This window comes from Schistocerca americana, chromosome 7 (assembly GCF_021461395.2).
Source record: "Schistocerca americana isolate TAMUIC-IGC-003095 chromosome 7, iqSchAmer2.1, whole genome shotgun sequence".
Classification (NCBI taxonomy): domain Eukaryota; kingdom Metazoa; phylum Arthropoda; class Insecta; order Orthoptera; family Acrididae; genus Schistocerca; species Schistocerca americana.
This window is the reverse complement of record NC_060125.1, coordinates 231,991,913-232,015,817: the sequence shown is the minus strand read 5'-3', so window position 1 is coordinate 232,015,817 and position 23,905 is coordinate 231,991,913. Positions and strand designations below refer to the sequence as shown.

The 23,905-nt window shown below is 41.1% G+C and overlaps 1 protein-coding gene across 3 annotated transcripts in view; it reads right to left on the bottom strand.

The window, feature by feature from the left end:
* The window catches only part of LOC124622378 (THO complex subunit 2), a 312,497-nt gene that overhangs the window by 257,335 nt on the left and 31,257 nt on the right, over positions 1 to 23,905 (bottom strand). For all 3 annotated transcript variants that reach the window (XM_047148064.1, XM_047148066.1, XM_047148065.1), the window contains exons 3-4: positions 18,049 to 18,140; positions 9,634 to 9,762 (exon numbers count right to left, since the gene is read on the bottom strand). In XM_047148064.1, coding sequence (XP_047004020.1) covers positions 9,634 to 9,762; positions 18,049 to 18,140 — 221 coding nt within the window. The remainder of the gene's footprint in view (positions 1 to 9,633; positions 9,763 to 18,048; positions 18,141 to 23,905) is intronic.

Genomic DNA, 23,905 nt, shown 5'->3' with positions numbered 1-23,905 from the left:
TAAATTGTGACAAATAACTTTTTAAACATTATGAGTCATTTTACTAACTGTATTGGCCTTTAATGTGAAACCCTTGGTCTTGTATAAGTTGGACATTTCATGAACATATTAGTGGCTCCTACCATTTTACCAAAACATCCAAAATTTTTATTTATTACAATTTCTTCTGATGAATTTTCAGTATTTAGTTTTCAAGTTCACAAAGATATTCAAAAGTTTTAATACCTACACATGCCATGGAAATATCTTTCTTAATTGTATTCACTGCTACATTTGGTAAAACATTACCGGATGTCCGAAAGTATAATACAAAAAACTAAAACACACACAAACACACACACACACACACACACACACACAAATATGGGATAGCAGATGTGAATAGACAACTGCATTAAATGAATGTGATCTTGATTTAACTGTATGCAGATATGCTGCGGCATAATGAAATATAATTATGTGGGACACACATATTGAGCAGAATATGCAGTTAAATTTAGCTGTAGTGTCAAGTATTGACCCAACCAACACCTCAGAAGTTGGGATGTATTCCAAAAGAACTGTAGAAGTGTGAGACAATTATGGTTGTCAATAGCGTAGCTGTTCATTTCACTTGCAGCTATTTAACCTTGGTATTAAGTCCAAACCTAGCCACCACCACAGAAATCACTACGTACTACACTCATAAAACTGTACACCAAACACCATTTTGTAACATCTCCCTGCAAATCAAAGATTTTGATTTTCTTTTTCTTTTTTTCTTTTTTTTTTTTACAATGTCCCTACAAATTCCATGAACTTCATATACTTTACACAAGAGAAACATCATCAACAGTTTGAAACTAGTTCACATATTATCTGTAAGCAGCACTATCATAGCTCTTGTTAATCATTGCCAACACTTCTTCGGTTCGAAAAAATGCTGAAGTTTAACCTGTCACAGTTTGAAACAAGTTCGTATATGATCAGGAAGAAGTGCTAATATAATTCTTGTTTTTTGTTGTCACCTTTTCTTCCATTCAAACTAATACTTAAGTTTAACCCACCACAGCCCCACCTTCACTAACATGATGGCTATGAACAGCATTACAGACAACATAGTTTTGGCTAGGTTGGCAATGTTAGTAGACAAATCACAAATGACACAAATCATTCTGACTTTTCATTGCTTTTGTCAATTAGAACTAGTGATTAGGGAGGCCAAGGCTCCAGAAAGGTGGCTGTGTAGTATCTGTAAACACTACTTGAAGGCTAATGCCATTTTAGTGCTATTTTATGTCAATTACACCTTTTTTGTCTGCAATAATATTCTTTAATTATGTATGGGCTGTGGGAATTCTATAATGTTAACACAAAAGTGGAAGTGATTTAACATTGTAAATATAGGGACACACCAGGAAAGTGGTCCCAGAATGAGATTTTCACTCTGCAGTGGTGTGCTGATGAAACCTCCTGACAGATTAAAACTGTGTGCCGGACCGAGACTCGAACTCGGGAACGTTGCCTTTAGCGGGCAAGTGCTCTACCAACTGAGCTACCCAAGCAACACTCACAACCCATTCTCACAGTTTCAATTCTGCCAGTACCTCATCGCCTACCTTCCAAACCTCACAGAAGCTCTTCTGCGAACCTTGCAGAACAAGCACTCCTGGAAGAAAGGATATTGCGGAAACATGGCTTAGCCACAGCCTGGAGGACATTTCCAGAATGAGATTTTCACTCTGCAGCGGAGTGTTCGCTGATATGAAACCTCCTGACAGATTAATGCTGGTAGAGCACTTGCCCGCGAAAGGCAAAGGTCCCGAGTTCGAGTCTCGGTCCAGCACACAGTTTTAATCTGTCAGGAGGTTTCATATCAGCGAACACTCCACTGCAGAGTGAAAAATCTCATTCTGGAAACATCCCCCAGGCTGTGGCTAAGGCATGTCTCCACAATATCCTTTCTTCCGGGAGTGCTAGTAATGCAAGGTTCACAGAAGAGCTTCTGTGAGGTTTGGAAGGTAGGAGACAAGGTACTAGCAGAATTGAAGCTGTGAGGACGGGTCGTGAGTCGTACTTGGGTAGCTCAGATGGTAGAGCACTTGTCCACAAAAGGCAAAGGTCCCGAGTTCAAATCTTGGTCCTGCACACAGTTTTAATCTGTCAGGAGGTTTAAGGTAAATGTTAACTGGGTGAACGTAAAGGTGGAGTTACACTTCCCTCACCTTCATGTGTAGCTTGAGCAATTTAGAACAGAGTGGGTATAGGTACATTTACATCTGTGCAGCTTTTTGTGCACACTAGGTACATTCGACCATTGCACAAAGAGGCAAAGACACAGACACACTGGTGCAGAGTCAAGCATGTCTGTGTATGTGCATGAACCACCATGTGAAGGCGCAAGAGTCTCCCTATGCTATGAGGAGGGGCACGTGCAACAGTTGTGGTCCTGTTCGGTGTTCTCCCTATTTTATGCTCTATTTTATCGTGTCCCACTTTGGCCGAGTTGTTCAACAAGAGAATTTGGACAGTATTTCATGTTTTTTTCATTTTTTTCTGTCTGATTAATATCACAGATTATAAAGATATGGGGAAGATAATTACTGTCCACAGTTCCAGACAAATAAGATCAATCTGCAAAATCTGGAAACAACAAATGCAAACCAGAACAACATAAAAAGACTTCATTTGTACTTCCTTATGAAAAAATATTGAAGAGAAATGATTCTGGGGCACATGATGGGTTGAAGCTATCCTGATTGCTTTATGAGCTGCTTTCATTCATGAATAATCTGCGTTGATGAGAGCACATAAAAGAACACTGAACCTAGCAGAAATGTGCAAACACCAAATTCTTTTTGATTTGCAAATAGACTCTGTACCCAAAAAACAAATGTACTGCATTTCTTCCTTAGCCACCAGCCAACCCCTGTATGTTGCAGACCCATGTACGAGGGAGATTCAAATATAAATGATAATTTATTTTCTATACATTTATTGAATAACTATTTACAAAACTGAACCTTCAGCTTTTTTCTAAATAACATACTGCATGCTCTACACACTTTTGCAAGCGATTTGGAACCTTGAATATTCCTTGTCAATAAAATGTTTGAGGATGCATCACCAACCAATTGCGCACACGCTCTTTGATATGCTCCTTGTTTTTTGAATCATTCCCAAGTGATTTTTTCATAGATGCAAACAAAAAATAGTCAAGGGGGTGGGGCCAATCTGGACTGTAGGGAGGGTGGTCAAGAGTTTCCCAGTGCATGTCCTCCAATATGCCCCAAGACAAATTCCCAGTATGAGGCTCAGCATTGTCTTGGAGAAGGATGACATCTCCGAAACGCATTCCTCGCCTTTTATTTCAGTAGGTGGCTTTTGCTGACACTAAGAGTTGGCAATAGTATTCTGCATTTACCCTATGATCATGAAGAAAATCAAAAAGTAATTCTCCTCTGTAGTTAGAAAACACAGCCGCAAGAACTTTTCTGGCTGAGAGGAGGGTTTTTGCCTTCACTGGGCAGGGTCTATCCTCTCTTCACCACTCCTTACTCAGCATTTCCGATTCTGGAGTGTAATGATGGACCCATGCCTCATTACATGTGACAATATGCTTCAAAAAATTCTCCACTTCTTGCCGTAACAGATTCAGAAGTCTCTTACAGATCTCCATGTTTCTCCATCTCCAAGATCTCCATCTTTCCCCGTATGTTTTTGTTGTTTCATTAACAACTTCGTAACCCATTGAGCACTAACTTTATTATATGAATAGTTCCTTGTCAGTGGGTCAAATGAGATTCTCTCCAGAATATTCACTTTTCAGTCTGTCTATATGAAAAAGTGAAGTCATTCTGAGAGGCAGTTATCGGCTCCAGTTGATGAACAATCAACACTGCCAAGTACTACGCCATTAACACTCAAGCAGGGGCGCTGATTATCGTAACAACAGCGGGCGGGCGGCGCACTTCGTACATATGTAGTCAAAACCTGTCATTATGCTACAAAGGGCAACACGTATAAGCTAAATCACAGTTTAATTTTAGTTTATTTAAACAACAATACAAAAAACTGTATTACATCATTAATTTATTACTTGATTAAACAAACAAGAAACTTTCATATCATTCTATTGCTGCAGGTGACTATTTCAACACTTTTTAAGCACATACTAAACAAAAACACTCTTTCATTCGGTAGGCTTCACAGTTCTTTCAACACATTGATCTTTGTGTTTCACGAGGAAAGTTGCCATGTCGGCAGGAAGTGAAGGAGTATGCGCTATTTCCACTAGTTGAGGCTTAATAAGAGACAGGGCTAAATCTTTCAAGAAAATTCTTCTCTTCTTTTTTGGATTTGCCTCATTCCTGCTATATCCATTAGATCATGGAATACAACCAATAGCCATCTTCTTGTCACCCGTGCAACGGAATATGCAACTCCCAGTTGATAGAATGTGTCGACTCCTCTCTTTCTTATATAGTAATCCAAAACTATCTCTGGTTTACCTGTAATTTCGTCAACAATTCCAAAATTGTGCATAGTTCAAAGCAATATAACTGCCATGTTTTGCTTCGGCACATACAAAACTAGCGTCATATCATTCTGAAAACCAAATAAAGAGGAGTGGATAGCCCTACACTTCCCAGGTAAAGTTCTTGTGGGATCTCGTGTTTGTTTTTTCTCAATGTGCCATGCATGTTAGTCGCTTTTTCAAAAGGGAGTTGGCTAAGGAATAGGTAGTGTACTAATTATCCATTGTAACGTTTCTTCCTTAGACTTCAGTGTGAGTAACTAGCCTTCCTACAGTATCACAGGGAGAATTAGAAACATCGTATGCCCCTTTAGGTTATTTTCCACAATATTCTTCAATATTACTAGTGAAGAATGTTTTAGCATCTGCTAAAACAAAAATCTTTATACCTTTGTTTGTTTGTTCGGGATATACTGAACAAAAGAACAGTGATCCCAGAAAGGTTGAAACTTTTCACGTACTGTCACAAATTGTCCTACACTATAAACATTCTTGCAGTTCACCACAAAGGCATCCAATATTTGCCTTATTGCATCAAGTTTATCAGTTACTCTTCTTTCTTGCATTGTACTCTTGTCGTCAAAATGGATGCCTAATAAAAGGAACAGAAATATTCTGTAGCTCATCACAGCTCTCGTAATCTCGATACCAGTACCATTTGCTGTCCACAGTCCAATGACATTTGTGTGGTTTGTTTTCTTAGTCCTGATGAGAAACAACAATCCCAACAACGCCATAGTTCACACCTTGTAGTTTCCTTAGCATCCCTTTCTCTGGAATATTATACACATTCTTTCTTAGAGTGAATGTATATGTTCAAGTATTTTACAATTTCATCCATCATTTCCAGGCTAAGCATTGTCCACAAAGCCTCTGTTTCACTTGTGACCCCTCTGGCAACACACACAGGCCCACGGAATACTTTCAAAATAGTTTTTTCTTCTTGTTTTCGTAGTCGCATTACCACATATTTTATTCCATTTACATGTTTTGTCCCTCCCAATAACAATACTACCAGTAGAGACTGGCTATTCACAGTCATCTTCCGAATCGTGGACTTGATCAGAATCTGAATCACGGTCACTTCATGTGATAAACTCTTCTTCTTCTTCTTCAGAGTCGTCACCATTTATGTTGTTTGGTACAGAGGAACTCTGAATCCTAGTTGAATAACCAATCAAGCTTTTTGTCTGTCAGCTTTGATCTCCCCTGCACAGCAATATACCATCCTGTTACGTGTTATCTTTTGATTTGTTAAAAAGGAATGAAATAAAAGTGAAGGAAAAATTGCTTATATTGACCAGGCGCATGGCGTATGTTGTACACTAACATGACACATTCACAGTTAATTTTAAATTACTGTAGCTCACATGAACCTAAGACAACACAACTTTCCACTGTTCTAGCTGAAACAGTAATGCAGGAATAGGTAGGGGCTTGCTATTATAAAACAACAATGGAACTGTGCATGACAATGTTATTTGCAATTGGCGCACTTTACACACAGGTGCACCCGCTCGAGGGTTAAGGGAGGGGGGGATAAAATCCTGACGATGAATTTATGAGCTCAAGAAGGACAAATTAGCTTTGATGAAGACACACTAAGACACCATCCAAGATGATGACACTTATTACTTCTTGAGCAGCCCAGGAATGTGTGAAACACTCTTCTTCTTTTCCTCTTCTTCAAAGGCAAACATTTGTAAAACTACCAATACATAAGCTTCTGTATAATAAATTGGACACAGTTAGTTCTGTACAAAGTTCTCCTTTAAAACAATGACTGTGCACAAATTCACACTACTTTATCATCACATCAAGTTTTCTTCTACTCATATAATCCGAAAAACAAAAATCTGTTCCATTTTGAAATTTTTCCTGAATGTTTTGCAGCAAATGCTGCATTACGGTTCATTATATAATATGAATAACCTTTTCCAGAAGGATTGAGTTCTTCATTTTTGGAAAAAAAAAGTTCCTAGGTACTGGTCAATATTCTGAGAAGAGTCCATAATCTCAATTTTCTTTGCGCTTTGAAACTTGATAAGTCACTACACTGTCAAAACAATGCAATAAAACAATGAAATCAGTTTTCTGTAAGTGGTGAAAGAACTGGCTGCACCTGTGTGACTATGAGCTTGTGTGTCAACTGTCTAACAGTGAGAATTCTCTTGCCAGTGTGTATCAGCCAATTGATGGAGGGAGGGGGATCAAAGACATTCACATTTACTTGTGAAAGAAGACATACACTCTAAGACAAAAAGTCACCACAAAAGGATTATCCAAACTGGTCGCAAATTGATATTCATACAAGTATCAGCAGAAAATGCAAAATGTAAACTTTGGCAGCCGATGGGTGAATGAGTGATGCTGCAGCACATTTTCACAACACAGCTGCTATGGTAGTAAATGGGTTAAGTTGATACCAGGGCATAAGGTCTTTGTGAATGTCATTCCACATACTCAACTGGACATTAACTATGTCTCACACACAGGCAGGTGAACAGTATGCACAGATGTCAACATTTGCGAGAGGATTTGTAGCTGTGCTCAAAGAAGCCAGTTGGAGTAATCAGCAAATCGCTTGATGTTTGACTAGGAGTAATTTCACTAATTGACAATGTTGGAAGGAAAGGATAAAACGAGCCTGAAAACAGCGTCAACAAGGAAGCGGTCAACCTGGAGAGATAACAGAATGTGAGGACTGAGCAGTTGTCAGAGAGGCACTAAGAGCCCCCGATTCACCACTGTCATTGATCTAATGTGCAACTGGTGCTTTCGTGACCACAAGGACAATTAACAGGAGGTTAAGAGAAAGAGGGCAGAGCATGTGACACCCCTTACACCATCTACCATTGGCCTCTGCATCCAACCATGATCGTCTGCAGTGGTGTAGGGTTTATTCAGCCTTATTAACTGGAGTAGAGATGTCTTCAGTGATGAGGCCTGCTTCGAATTGAGCCCTGAAGACCAGTGAAGACATGTCAAAATGCCCTGGACAGCGGTGGAATGACAACCTCACTGCAGCCTGCCTTACAGCCAGACAACCAAGAGTGATCCTCTGAGGTGACATTTCTTTTCACAGCAGGACCATTTTGGTTGTCATCCACAGCACCCTTACAGCACAGCAGTACGGTGACAATATCCTACTCCCCATTTTGTTGCCCTTCATGGCAAGCCAGCCTGGGCTTCCCTTTCAATAACATAATGGTCACTTGCATACTGTGATTTTCTACTGATTGTCTTCATATTTACCAAACCCTACCTTGGCCGGCAAGGTCACCAGATCTCTCCCTGATCGAGAATGTTTGGAGCACTATGAGAAGGGACCTTCTACAAGCCTGGGATTTTGAGGATCTAACACAAAAATTGGACAGAATTTGGCATGATATCCCTCAGGAGGACATCCATCAACTGTATCAATCAATGCCAACTCAAATAACTGTTTGCGTAAAAGCCAGAGGTAGACCAACATGTTATTCACTTGCTCAATTTGTGAAGCTCTTTTTCTTAAATACATCATCCAATTTTTCCGAAGTTGTAATCATTTGTTTGTCTGCACAACTACATCACATCTACCGATTTCTGTCCCATTCAGATAATTCCTTCGATGTGCAATTTTTGGAGTGTATATTAGGGTTACTACTATTTCAAAAACTTTTTTGTTCTTTTAGCTACATTTCACTCGCAGTATAGTGTACAGTCTAACTGTGGCAAATAGTAAGCTACACACTATCACACTCTTTCAATACAGGATTATAAATCAAGTGCACGTTTGATAAATAGCGTCTTTTCAGAATGACTTATGAAAATGTAAATGATTTATTAGGAAGTCCCCCATAACCACATGTCAAATGATCAGAAAGAATACTTTCTTCAAAATCGAGCGAGAAAAGTTACACAACTAAAAAAATCAAGCAAATGAAAAGTAGCCATGTTATTTCTTCACAAGGAAAGTAAAGCTACTTATGAACACTTCGGTTTTTTTATTATTTTTAAAAAAAGTGGCATACACTTTCAAGTTTTTTGCAGGGTGAAAATTGGAAAAAGAGGCTTTTCCTCCTTCAAATAGTCACCTGTGATGCCCAGGTGCCCAATGTAAACACACAGCTGTGAATGAGATCACTCATGTGTGTGTGTGGAGAAAGAGGCTTACAACTACAAGCATGCCAGTTCTTGCATGCAATGCAAGCACAGGCACACTGTGCATTGGTGTAAATGCACCTTAAGGGAACACATATGTAGGAAAGACGTATCCTCAGTTAAATTTGAGTCTGAAACTGATAACAGGAAACTGGAAACTCCGTAGGAGAGAGAGGGCACCACACTTGTCGCAAAATTTGTATATAATATAAAGTCGAAACACAGACAGTTGATGGGCTTCCATTCATAAAATATATATCTATCACTATGTGTAGCACATGGAAGCATTACAGATACATTCATCATCATCATCATCTTGGACAGTTTCCAGCCACTGGCTGGGTCTGTCGGGAACACAAGCCTCTCCATCGTGTTCTGTCTTTCCACCATTCCCCCTCTTCCACCTTCGTCCAGTTCTCTCCTCTTCTCGTCACACATTCCTTCACTCCCTTCACCCATCTATCTCTTGGTCTTCCCCTGGGCCTCTTCCCCTCCAGTTGCAGATCAAACATCCTCTTTGGAATTCTTCCCTCATCCATTCTCTTCATGTGTCCATACCACTGCAGTCTTGATTTTTCTATCCTGTCCTGTACTGGTTCCTCCTTTAGTCTTTCCCTCACATACACATTTCGCAATCTGTCTAGTCTTGTTACACTCAACCTGCTCCTCTGGAACTTCATTACAGATACATTAAAATACAAAATTTATATTTTTTAAATTTTCAGCTTACATATTCCTGCATCAGATCATCAGTAAAGTAAATACAATGCTTTGTAGGGGATGGAAGTATGTAATTACATTACAAAGCAAAGGCAAAGAGTCTTAATTTATATATCTGAGACAGCTTATAACTACTCTGTGTCAAGGAGTAAATTTTCCTTATAATGAATTCATACCACATTTATGTTGAACAGATAGTTTCTTTTGAGAATGTGATAATTTGCACTATAAATTTCACAGATGACACTATATACCTTTTCACATTCTTTGACAATAAAGCAGAGTCTCTGTCGTTCATCAGAATTGTTTTCCACACATGTTGTTTCTGCATCTACTATGCTTATAACGTCCAGTACAATGGATGCCATGTCAACATGTAGTTCCTGTAAATAATAATAATAATAATAATAATAATAATAATAATAATAATAATAAATGAAATAAATATTAAAATACAATAAGATTAATGGCACAGACACTAGCATCTTACAGCAGAAATGATACATTAACCAATGAATGAGTGAGTGCATACTAATACAAATATTAATAGAGCAGGAAAGTCCTGGCAGAATGTAAATAAATTAGGAGTAAAGAACACGAGTCACTAAACAGCAGTAACACTGAGTTGTTGTCAGACATACACACAAATAAAAATGAAACTTGTTAGCTTTTGGAGTAAACCTTTCCTGAGCTAGCGTGTGTGTGTGTGTGTGTGTGTGTGTGTGTGTGTGTGATCCTCCTAAACCCAATGTGCCTCCATCTATCCGAAGGCATGATCCACATCTCTGTCCATATTAAACCCACTAAACAACAACAGTTCCTACAGTTCAGCAATTGTCATCCCCTCCACATAAAAAACTTCATTCCAAATAGGCTTGCCATCCGCAGTTGGAATATTTGCAGTGATGAGAACTTCCTTGACCAGTATGCTGAAGGTCTCATGAAGGCCTTCACAGACAGGCACAATCTGTCAAATATAGTCTGCAAACAAATTTGCTGTATTGTATCCTCACATACACCTAACCCTCCACCATCCCCAAAGATCAGCTCAGAAAAGTGGCCCATCGTCAATCAGTACCAACCCGGACTGGAACAACTAGACGATATCCTTCGCCAAGGCTTTGATTAATTATTATCGTGCTCTGAAATGAGGAACATCCTACCCATGATTCCCCCCCACAAAAAGTAGTATTCCATAACCCAGCCAACCTTAACAACATCCTAGTTCATCTCTCCATCCCTGTGACACTCCCACTTCTGACCACTTACCACAGGGATCATTTCACTGAGGAAGACCGAGTTGCAAGACCTGCCCAATCCACCCACTCTACACTTCCTATTCCAGTCTGCTCAGAGGCTTACCACATCCTGTCAGAGGCAGGGCCACCTGTGCAAGCAGCCACGACCTAAATAAACTCTGCTGCAATCCCTGCACAGCCACCAAACAGTGACCTGTAACAAAGTTGACCACCCAGTGGTACATCATGCATCTGAGCACAACATGCTCGATTTCAATGGCTGCTTCACAACCCAAGCCATCTTGATCCTTTCCATAAGCACCAGCTCTTGTGAAATATGCAGATGGGAGTTATCCTTTCAACACATCCATCCCTCCTGTAACCTTTCTGGCCTCACAGTCTCCACTGTCCTCGTAACCCCCACCCAACGATTTTTCCTTCCTCTGTCCTATTACATGCTACCTATACACATATCCACTCCACTTTTTGCATGTGGCACTCCCCACCAGGTTTGCCACCTGTGCATTGCATGCCTCACCCACATACCTGCCACATCTCCCTCATATTCATATTCATCCACATCTACAACCCTGCCTCCTGCTTTCCTAGTAAGCAAACTGGCTGCCCCTCCATGCCACTTTCCTTGACGTTGACCTCCACCTGTCCAATGGCCAGCTTCACACGTCCGTCCACATTAAACCCACCAACAAGCAACAGTACCTCCATTATGACAGCTGCCACCCATTCCACATCAAACGGTCCCTTCCCTACAGCCTAGGTCTTCGTGGCAAACGAATCTGCTCCAGTCCGGAATCCTTGAACCATTACACCAACAACCTGAAAACAGCTTTTGCATCCCGTAACTACCCTCCCGACCTGGTACAGAAGCAAATAACCAGAGCCACATCCTCATCTCCTCAAACCCGGAACCTTCCACAGAAGAACCCCAAAAGTGCCCCACTTGTGACAGGATACTTTCCGGGACTGGATCAGATTCTGAATGTGGCTCTCCAGCAGGGATACGACTTCCTCAAATCCTGCCCTGAAATGAGATCCATCCTTCATGAAATCCTCCCCACTCCACCAAGAGTGTCTTTCCGCCGTCCACCTAACCTTCGCAACCTCTTAGTTCATCCCTATGAAATCCCCAAACCACCTTCCCTACCCTCTGGCTCCTACCCCTGTAACCGCCCCCGGTGTAAAACCTGTCCCATGCACCCTCCCACCACCACCTATTCCAGTCCTGTAACCCGGAAGGTGTACACGATCAAAGGCAGAGCCACGTGTGAAAGCACCCACGTGATTTACCAACTGACCTGCCTACACTGTGAAGCGTTCTATGTGGGAATGACCAGCAACAAACAGTCCATTCGCGTGAACGGACACAGGCAGACAGTGTTTGTTGGTAATGAGGATCACCCTGTGGCTAAACATGCCTTGGTGCACAGCCAGCACATCTTGGCACAGTGTTACACCGTACGGGTTATCTGGATACTTCCCCCTGACACCAACCTATCAGAACTCCGGAGATGGGAACTTGCCCTTCAGCATATCCTTTCTTCTCGCTATCCGCCAGGCCTCAATCTCCGCTAATTTCTAATTTCAATTTGCCGCCGCTCATACCTCACCTGTCTTTCAACTTCATCTTTGCCACTGTACATCCGCCCCGACTGACATCTCTGCCCAAACTCTTTGCCTTTACAAATGTCTGCTTGTGTCTGTGTATGTGTGGATGGATATGTGTGTGTGTGCGAGTGTATACCTGTCCTTTTTTCCCCCTAAGGTAAGTCTTTCCGCTCCCGGGATTGGAATGACTCCTTACCCTCTCCCTTAAAACCCATATCCTTTTGTCTTTCCTTCTCCTTCCCTCTTTCCTGACGAGGCAACCATTGGTTGCGAAAGCTAGAATTCAAGCTTTCGCAACAAACTGTTGCCTCATCAGGAAAGAGGGAAGGAGAGGGGAAGACGAAAGGAAGTGGGTTTTAAGGGAGAGGGTAAGGAGTCATTCCAATCCCGGGAGCGGAAAGACTTACCTTAGGGGGAAAAAAGGACAGGTATACACTCGCACACACGCACATATCCATCCACACATACAGACACAAGCAGACATATTTAAAGACAAAGAGTTTGGGCAGAGATGTCAGTCAAGGCAGAAGTGTAGAGGCAAAGAAGTTGTTGAAACACAGGTGAGGTATGAGTGGCGGCAACTTGAAATTAGCGGAGATTGAGGCCTGGCGGATGACGAGAAGAGAGGATATACTGAAGGGCAAGTTCCCATCTCCGGAGTTCGGATAGGTTGGTGTTGGTGGGAAGTATCCAGATAACCCGGACGGTGTAACACTGTGCCAAGATGTGCTGGCTGTGCACCAAGGCATGTTTAGCCACAGGGTGATCCTCATTACCAACAAACACTGTCTGCCTGTGTCCATTCATGCGAATGGACAGTTTGTTGCTGGTCATTCCCACATAGAATGCATCACAGTGTAGGCAGGTCAGTTGGTAAATCACGTGGGTGCTTTCACACGTGGCTCTGCCTCTGATCGTGTACACCTTCCGGGTTACAGGACTGGAGTAGGTGGTGGTGGGAGGGTGCATGGGACAGGTTTTGCATCGGGGGCGGTTACAAGGATAGGAGCCAGAGGGTAGGGAAGGTGGTTTGGGGATTTCATAGGGATGAACTAACAGGTTACGAAGGTTAGGTGGACGGCGGAAAGACACTCTTGGCGGAGTGGGGAGGATTTCATGAAGGATGGATCTCATTTCAGGGCAGGATTTGAGGAAGTCGTATCCCTGCTGGAGAGCCACATTCAGAGTCTGGTCCAGTCCCGGAAAGTATCCTGTCACAAGTGGGGCACTTTTGTGGTTCTTCTGTGGGGGATTCTGGGTTTGAGGGGACGAGGAAGTGGCTCTGGTTATTTGCTTCTGTACCAGGTCGGGAGGGTAGTTGCGGGATGCGAAAGCTGTTTTCAGGTTGTTGGTGTAATGATTCAGGGATTCCGGACTGGAGCAGATTCGTTTGCCACGAAGACCTAGGCTGTAGGGAAGGGACCGTTTGATGTGGAATGGGTGGCAGCTGTCATAATGGAGGTACTGCTGCTTGTTGGTGGGTTTGATGTGGACGGACGTGTGAAGTTGGCCATTGGACAGGTGGAGGTCAACGTCAAGGAAAGTGGCATGGGATTTGGAGTAGGACCAGGTGAAACTGATGGGACCAAAGGAGTTGAGGTTGGAGAGGAAGTTCTGGAGTTCTTCTTCACTGTGAGTCCAGATCATGAAATTGTCATCAATAAATCTGTACCAAACTTTGGGTTGGCAGACTTGGGTAACCAAGAAGGCTTCCTCTAAGCGACCCATGAATAGGTTGGCGTACGAGAGGGCCATCCTGGTGCCCATGGCTGTTCCCTTTAATTGTTGGTATGTCTGGCCCTCAAAAGTGAAGAATTTGTGGGTCAGGATGAAGCTGGCTAAGGTGATGAGGAAAGAGGTTTTAGGTAGGGTGGCAGGTGATCGGCGTGAAAGGAAATGCTCCATCGCAGCGAGGCCCTGGACGTGCGGAATAACCAGAGCCACTTCCTCGTCCCCTCAAACCCAGAATCCCCCACAGAAGAACCACAAAAGTGCCCCACTTGTGACAGGATACTTTCCGGGACTGGACCAGACTCTGAATGTGGCTCTCCAGCAGGGATACGACTTCCTCAAATCCTGCCCTGAAATGAGATCCATCCTTCATGAAATCCTCCCCACTCCGCCAAGAGTGTCTTTCCGCCGTCCACCTAACCTTCGTAACCTGTTAGTTCATCCCTATGAAATCCCCAAACCACCTTCCCTACCCTCTGGCTCCTATCCCTGTAACCGCCCCCGATGCAAAACGTGTCCCATGCACCCTCCCACCACCACCTACTCCAGTCCTGTAACCCGGAAGGTGTACACGATCAGAGGCAGAGCCACGTGTGAAAGCACCCACGTGATTTACCAACTGACCTGCCTACACTGTGATGCATTCTATGTGGGAATGACCAGCAACAAACTGTCCATTCGCATGAATGGACACAGGCAGACAGTGTTTGTTGGTAATGAGGATCACCCTGTGGCTAAACATGCCTTGGTGCACAGCCAGCACATCTTGGCACAGTGTTACACCGTCCGGGTTATCTGGATACTTCCCACCAACACCAACCTATCCGAACTCCGGAGATGGGAACTTGCTCTTCAATATATCCTCTCTTCCCGTTACCCACCAGGCCTCAATCTCCGCTAATTTCAAGTGGCCGCCACTCACACCTCACCTGTCATTCAACATCATCTTTGCCTCTGCACTTCTGCCTCGACTGACATCTCTGCCCAAACTCTTTGTCTTTAAATATGTCTGCTTGTGTCTGTATATGTGTGGATGGATATGTGTGTGTGTGTGTGTGTGTGTGTGTGTGTGTGCGCGAGTGTATATCCTTCCTTTTTTCCCCCTAAGGTAAATCTTTCCGCTCCCGAGATTGGAATGACTCCTTACCCTCTCCCTTAAAACCCACTTCCTTTCGTCTTTCCCTCTCCTTCCCTCTTTCCTGATGAGGCAACAGTTTGTTGCGAAAGCTTGAATTTTGTGTGTATGTATGTGTCTGTTTGTGTTTCTATCGACCTGCCAGCGCTTTCGTATGGTAAGTCACATCATCTTTGTTTTTAAATATATTTTTCCCGCGTGGAATGTTTCCCTCTCTCCCTCTCTCCCCCTCTCTCTCTCTCTCTCTCTCTCTCTCTCTCTCTATATATATATATATATATATATATATATATATATATATGGGAAACATTCCACATGGGAAAAATATATCTAGAAACAAAGATGATGTGACTTACCAAACGAAAGCGCTGGCACGTTGATAGACACACAAACAAACACAAACATACACACAAAATTCAAGCTTCCGCAACAAACTGTTGCCTCATCAGGAAAGAGGGAAGGAGAGGGAAAGACGAAAGGAAGTGGGTTTTAAGGGAGAGGGTAAGGAGTCATTCCAATCCCGGGAGCGGAAAGACTTACCTTAGGGGGAAAAAAGGACGGGTATACACTCGCACACATATCCATCCACACATATACAGACACAAGCAGACATATTTAAATATGTTTAAATATTTAAATATGTCTGTATATGTGTGGATGGATATGTGTGTGTGTGCGAATGTATACCCGTCCTTTTTTCCCCCCCTAAGGTAAGTCTTTCCGCTCCCGGGAATGGAATGACTCCTTACCCTCTCCCTAAAAACCCACTTCCATTCGTCTTTCCCTCTCCTTCCCTCTTTCCTGATGAGGCAACAGTTTGTTGCGAAAGCTCGAATTTTGTGTGTATGTTTGTGTTTGTGTTTGATTGTGTGTCTATCGACGTGCCAGCGCTTTCATTTGGTAAGTCACATCATCTTTGTTTCTATATATATAACAGTAAGTTTAAGTTTAGGTGTTCACATGCAGCTGTGAAGTTTTGTTTTCTACTCAGTAAAAATGCTGTTGAAACTGTTTTAATGTTGAAAACAGCTTACCAAGATGACACTATGGGAAAAACTCAAGAGTACAAGTTGTTTGCTTTATTTAAAAAAACTAGTGACATGTCGACTGATGACAAACCTTGTTCCATCAACTGCCCGAATTGATGAAAATATTGAAAAAACTCAAGAGCTTGTGCTGGCAGACCATCGACAGACAATTGATCAACTGTCAGAGATTAGTGGGTTATCTTCCAGCTCAGTTCAGCGAATTTTAAGGGAAGATTTGGGAGTGAACAGGGTTGCTGCCAAGTTTGTTCCTCGGGTTCTGATTGACAATCAAAAGGAATTTTGAGTTGACACCTGTCGTGCTTGGAAACAACAGCTTGAAACTGATCCAGATTTTCTCTCAAAGGTCATTACTGGTGATGAGTCATGGTGTTATGCTTACGACCAAGAAACAAAGCAACAGTCAAGCCAATGGAAGACGTCATCATCATCCCACCCAAAAAATTGTTGTCAAGTCATATCAAACATCAGAACAATGCTGATTTGCTTTTTTTGATGCCAAGGGTGTATTCATTCAGAATTTTCTCCCCCTTGTCAGACTGTCAATCAAACCTTTTATTTTTGAAATTTTAAGAAGATTGCACAACTGTTCATCAAAAAAGACCCAATTTGTGGTTCTTCTACCACAACAACACACCTGCACAAAAAGTCATCTCCATTACACAGTTTTGGCTAAAAATGGCATGGTTCCGATGCCTCACGCACCTTGCTAACCTGACCTAGTTCCTTGCTACTTTTTCTTATTTGCGCACATGTAAAAGGGCATGAAAGGGCACCAACTAGACAATGAGAGTCAAGAAAAAAAGTGAGGGAGGAGCTGTCAGCCATTTCTAAAGATGACTACAAATAATGTTTCAAATAGTGGAAACACCAGTGGGACAAATATATTAGTTGTATTGGAGAGTATTTTGAAGGGGATAAGGTTGTTTTGTAAACAATTTGAAAATATATAGCTTTTAAAAAATAGTTCCAATCATTTTTGGGTACCCCCTCATAGACTTAAGTTGCAGCTATGCTAGATCTGAAACTTCTGCACAGCCGTTAATTCGGGTACGGCCACCTATCTGTCATCGACCATATTAAACGGCCATCGACAAATGTGGCCGAGAGCAAAGTTGCCACTCAGCGACAGATCATACGGCTGAGCACAAGCTGGATACCATCCTGTCAATATAATATTATCTGAAAGATGTAGACAGGACTTATCCTTACATGACATTCATCAATCACACAAGGTCCTTGAGTTGAATCTCTTATAGCCTCTGTACTTAACCCACCTCCCCGAACATTTTACCACAAAAATCACTTGCATATGATCCCTCTACCAAATTAATCTACATCCACACTTCTCTCTTCACAATCTCCCTCTATCTATGTTCCATCCCCCCTCCACCAAATCCTTGCCTTCTATTTATGTGCATATTAAACAACATGCCCTTTTCTTACCAAAGAAACCTAGCAAACACCACGTGAATGCCATTCCCTTGCTGCCTCTAGGCCTATACCGCAGTCATCTCCTTCTTACTTCAACCCTCCCTTCCCATATTTCTTTGAATCCTCTCTTTCACCGATTCCACCTGACACAAACCCCTTACCTTACTCAAATGGGTCACAATGTCAGAGCAATGAAGCCCCATGCGCGCACTTTTGTGTGTGTGTGTCCGGGTGCTCTCAAACTGTGGTGTAGTGGACTGTTTACAAAGGGTTATCTTGTACTTTTCTGACTGTAAACTACCCAGGACTTTCTGGTATTTTTAATTATTATAATTCCTACAATAACTATTATTACATTTCAAATAAAAAACTGAAGAATGTGTTGGTATTACTCCACAAAATACTTAATGTTAAACATGCTAAATTAATTTAAAGTTGTTAAAAGCTCAGAAAACTCACCAATATTTCCCCTAAAGCAGCTACAGTGGCATCCCTTCTTAGGGGTCCTTTGATGCCATGCCATATTAATTCATACACTGATCTTGTCAAGGCTGAAATAAGAAAGGATAAAATATTTATCAGAGTCATTAATTTGTCCACTAGAGGCACAATTAATAATTATCTTTCAGAAAATTTTATATTTAATTGAAAATACCACAGAGATGATTTTTATATCAATATCACTGCACATATTCTCAGTAGGGCACTACGTGGAAAAATGAGGACCATGAATTTCCACTGTAATTACAAATAGTATTATTACGCTCTTCACATCAAGTGATTACATGTTAAAGTGCCAGGCACTAACATAAAATTACTCTGTTGATTGGAAGGATACCATCTTTAATAACTTCAAACTATAAATATGAAAGGGGAATTATTTCTCTTAAAATGTAATCTCTTACCGAAAGTTGGCAATCCACACAACTGACAAGACAGTGCAGCATAAAATGCTTCTGATGCACAAATGTGCCATCCAATATCTTTCAGCCCGAGTTTCTCCATCATCTAATGAACCTTCAATCATAAATCTTTCCTTCAATAATAAGTTGTACTACATTATATCTCTCATGCCTCCCTCATAAGATGTCCCGAGTATTGTGTGTGTGTTTGTTCCATAATCTGTAGCAATTCTATTTGTCTTTTCATTTGATGAAAGAAATTGACATTCAATATTTTCAGTATCCAGGGTATACACAAGAGACAGCAATATAAATACGTTTCAAAAGGCTTCAATTGATCTGCTTGAGTCCCACATCTAAATATCACAACAATAAAATCAGAAAGAGCATGTATACTACCAAATCATTCTGGTTCTCTACTGACTGCAGCTGACCTCATGAACGATTTTCTCATGTTGACTTGTGTCCTGTAGTGTGCAGTTGTGGATTTTATCTTTCACTTGGAGTTGCATCGAGTTGCATTGATGGTCAAAACTAGTGCTTGGTATTTGAAGGAAGACACTCATTCAACAGAATTTCCTTTTATTGTGGGATTCATTTGGATTTCTCTGGTAGACAATACAACGATTTTGGTCTTGGAAGGGTTAATAAATGAGCCAAACTCTTCACTGAGCTTAAATAGGTAATTTATCATGCATTGAAGAGCAGTAACTATCCTGCTATGAATGTGGTCTCATCTGGATATCCGACACTATTAAGAACCTCCCCATTTAGTGTATTTCCTCCTAGCATCTTCTGTCAACAGTTCCTTGAAAACTGCCTTGTACTAAATGTTAGATGAAGGAGATAAACATCCTTGATGACCACCTTTCGAACACCTTTCATGGTCGAGGTCATTAAGGAAGTCCCTCTATCAGTTTTAAAATCTGCTATCCAATTCTACTATAAAATAGAGATTATATGCAGATCATTTCATTCAATATCAATATGTCGAAGAATATTTATTAGTTTTCCATGCTTCACACAGTCAAAGGCCTTTTTATAATCCATAAAGCAAGTACAGACATACACATTCCTATCCTTGCACCACTACACACAAGAAACTGCCTCGTATGTGGCAACACAATTTCAGGAACTGAACTGATGTTTTAATGTGTATAATTAGTAGAAAAATTTCAAGTATTGGAGACATCAGTCACCACACTGAGGCGAGATACAGCTTCTTTGACACTGGTATGAACAAAGAATTCAACTAGTCAGTTATCACTGGTAAAGGGTAGATTTAATTGAATTACTAGATTAAATTGAATTACAAAGCTGAAAGTATTTTGTAGAGAGTTATGATTTTGGTGAAAGAAACATGAGAGGAGAGAGGATGTTACAGTTTGGGCAGTCATTAACATACTGGACTTGCATTCAGGAGGATGATGGTTCAAATCCACATCTGACCATCCATGTTTATGTTTTCTTCGATTTCCCTAAATTGCTCCAGGCAAATTTCACAACGGTTTCTTTGAAAGGAATGGCTGATATCTGTAACCATCCTTCAATCGTTACAAGCTTGTGCTCCATATTTAACAACATTGATGTCAGTAGGACGTTAACCTTCCTCCCTTCCTTCTTCCCTGTGGACCTATGGGTTTAGCATTCTTTTGAAGTATACAACACCATTTTTTGTTATTTCAGGGCTAGTTTCATTTATTATCTCATTAGGTGGAGGAGGAATATATCTATTATCCTAAATGAGGATTTCAATTTGTTCTTTCCACCTTATCCACTACAATCCAAAATGAGGTCAATTACAATTTCACAGATTTTACTACCTTGTTTCTCATGAAGCCCACAGTGCTCTTTAACCTTTCTATACAGGTTGGAAAAAAGTATATAAAAATGATTCTCTTGAAAGACCGCAATTTCTTTGAATTTCTGTTATGTTTGTGTTCCTTGGGCTTCTTATGTTTTCGTTCCATGTCTCTGTGCAATTTTTGTATTAACTGTAATCTTTTATTTTATATTTCTTCTTTCATTCATAAGTTACAAAATTTCATCAGTTACCTGGTTCTACATTTTGTTGTTACTGTTGTTGCTGCATCCAAGATTAATTTCCAAGATTTGAATAATACAATCAATGTTAAAGATCCAGGTGAGCTCTAATTCTCCTGGCCAGAATGATATTTTTTATCATTGTTGTGTGTAGATGGTTGACCACTCCTAGTAGCTTTTTCCAAAGTGAAGCATTTTAAAACCCAATAGTAACGGATTACAAAGTCTGTTAACAATGTACCAGTGTACATTTTAACACACACCACACATTTCTTCACATGTTGTGTAATCACAATCAAATCAGTTTGGTTCCTTGCAATACTTAAGTGATGTCCTATGAGGGAGAGTGAGTAAAATGTAAACAAATCAATTTGCTCCACTCAAAACTGTGCCAGCCAGTCTCCTCTCACGTTTTTATCGCCAAAACTGTGAACTGCCTACTGGGTCATTTCATGCCAAGTGGTTTAGAGATTCCTGGAAGACAATCACAGATTTTGATGAAATTTTGTACGAAAAATCACACGTCCCCAATGAAGACTGGTAAAGTTTCACAATCATTAATTAAATGTTTCTGGAGAAACAGTAATTTGTTTTACCCCCATAGTGCAGCGACTACAGTGTACCTGTCAGTTTTCGGAAACTTTAAGACATAATCTTCTTGGTAATATTTTCTCAAAAGAAACAAAACTAGGATATCTTGAACAATTTTTAGTGCTCTCTTAAATGAAATAATAAAAAAATGACTTCATGAGTGATTTGCATTTTGATACTTTCAAGCCAAGTTGGCCAAAAAAGACACACTCTAAAAAATATGAAATTTACACTACTGGCCATTAAAATTGCTACACCAAGAAGAAATGCAGATGATAAACGGGTATTCATTGGTCAAATATATTAAACTACAACTGACATGTGATTACATTTTCATGCAATTTGGGTGCATATATCTTGAGAAATCAGTACCCAGAACAACCACCTCTGGCTGTAGTGACGGCCTTGATACACCTCGGCATTGAGTCAAACAGAGCTTGGATGGTGTGTACAGGTACAGATGCCCATGCAGCTTCAACACAATACCACAGTTCATCTAGAGTAGTGACTGGCGTATTGTGACACGCCAGATGCTTGGCCACCATTGACCAGACTTTTCAATTGGTCAGAGATCTGGAGAATGTGCTGACCAAGGCAACAGTCGAACATTTTCTGTAGCCAGAAAGGCCGGTACAGGACCTGCAACATGCGATCGTGCATTATCCTGCTGAAATGTAGGGTCTCGCAGGAACTGAATGAAGGGTAGAGCCACGGGTCGTAACACATCTGAAATGTAACGTCCACTGTTCAAAGTGCCGTCAATGCGAACAAGAGGTGACCGAGACGTGTAACCAATGGCACCCCACACCATCACGCTGGGTGATACGCCAGTATGGCGATGACGAATACACACAGCCATTGTGCATTCACCGCGATGTCGCCAAACACGGATGCGACCGTTATGATGCTGTAAACAGAATCTGGATTCATCCGAAAAAATGATGTCTTGCCATTCGTGCACCCAGGTTCACCGTTGAGTACACCATCGCAGGCGCTCCTGTCTGTGATGCACCATCAAGGGTAACCGCAGCCATGGTCTCCGTGCTGATAGTCCATGCTGCTGCAAACGTCGTCGAACTGTTCGTGCAGATGGATGTTGTCTTGCAAACGTCCCAATCTGTTGACTCAGGGATCGAGACGTGGCTGCACAATCCGTTACAGCCATGCGGATAAGATGTCTGTCATCTCAACTGCTAGTGATACGAGGTCGAGGCCGTTGGGATCCAGCACAGTGTTCCGTATTACCCTCCTGAACCCACTGATTCCATATTCTGCTAACAGTCATTGGATCTCGACCAACGCGAGCAGCAATGTCGCGATACGATAAACCGCAATCGCGATACGCTACAGTCCGACCTTTATCAAAGTCGGAAACGTGATGGTACGCATTTCTCCTCCTTACACGAGGCATCACAACAATGTTTCACCAGTCAACGTCGGTCAACTGCTGTTTGTGTACGAGAAATCGGTTGGAAACTTTCCTCATGTCAGCATGTTGTAGGTGTCGCCACCGGCGCCAACTTTGTGTGAATGCTCTGAAAAGCTAATCATTTGCGTATAACAGCGGTTAAATTTCGCGTCTGTAGCACGTCATCTTCATGGTGTAGCAATTTTAATGGATAGTAGTGTAGCTTTTTACATCTCTGGAAGTAATTGTGGTGTACATCTGAAAACATGTGACTTTAGAACATAATATTTCATCCTCCTTCTGCTTTCTAATAGTTTACAAATTGAGGACAAAGTTGACAATTTTTCTAAAAAAAAAAAAAAAAAAATGCCAAAGATGGCTGTATCTGGTTCACTTTTACAAAGAGTCTTCTGCAAACTCATTTAAACAATTATTGTTAGAAAGATCATGTTCTAAACCACCTAAAAACTGTAGTTCGTTTTGCAATGTGAGCATAAAAAGTCCTAAAAAAGACGACAAAGTGGAGGTGCATTGAAAATGGGCTCATATTCCACTGGCACTCAAATTAAATCTAACATCTTTCATTATGTTCTACAATTGTTTAGTACACTCTGGGGAAGACACTATCTTGATGACTAGGAACTGAGATAAAGTCCAAATAACTCAAAAAGAGCCAGCAAATGGGTGTGTCTTGTCATGATTCATTGTGACACATTTCAGTCTGTTTTTCTGCTATAACTACAGAATCACTCTGGTTATAAATTTCAGAATTTAACTGTGCATTACCAAGGCAGTGAAGACCATGGGAGTAAAATTGTTGCATAACAGCTGCAGCATACATCATATAAATAGCCTGCAGGTTTTACACCACTGTCACAAAAATGTAAATTTTGATGAAGTTCACAGCAGCCTTCCTGACTTTTTTTGGAATGGATTCATGTTACAGAGAATTATTAGTATGTCTTTTTATTGTGTAATGCTATTGATGTGCTAGTTTCATCCTGGTTTAACATATAGCATAACTTAGTTTATCATTAATGTGGAATATCATGGTACACAAGAAAAATTGAATAAATGTGTTGGTATAGTATTTGATGGTTTTACCACTGCTGGTTCCTTTTGAAGTGAGAAATCCAGCATTCCTATTGCCATTGGGGCCAAACCCGATAGCTGTACAACACTAGCCACAGTTTTTTTTTTAGCTGATAGCACATTTCTGTAAGTGTTAGATGCCAAATCCAGAAGAGGTCTCTTTTAGGATCCTAATCTTATGTTTACTGCAAGCTACTTGAATTTTTTACAAGTTTCAATAATTTGCCATAGAATGTCATGATCAAAACTATATTGCCAGCCAGATTATCTCATTGACGAG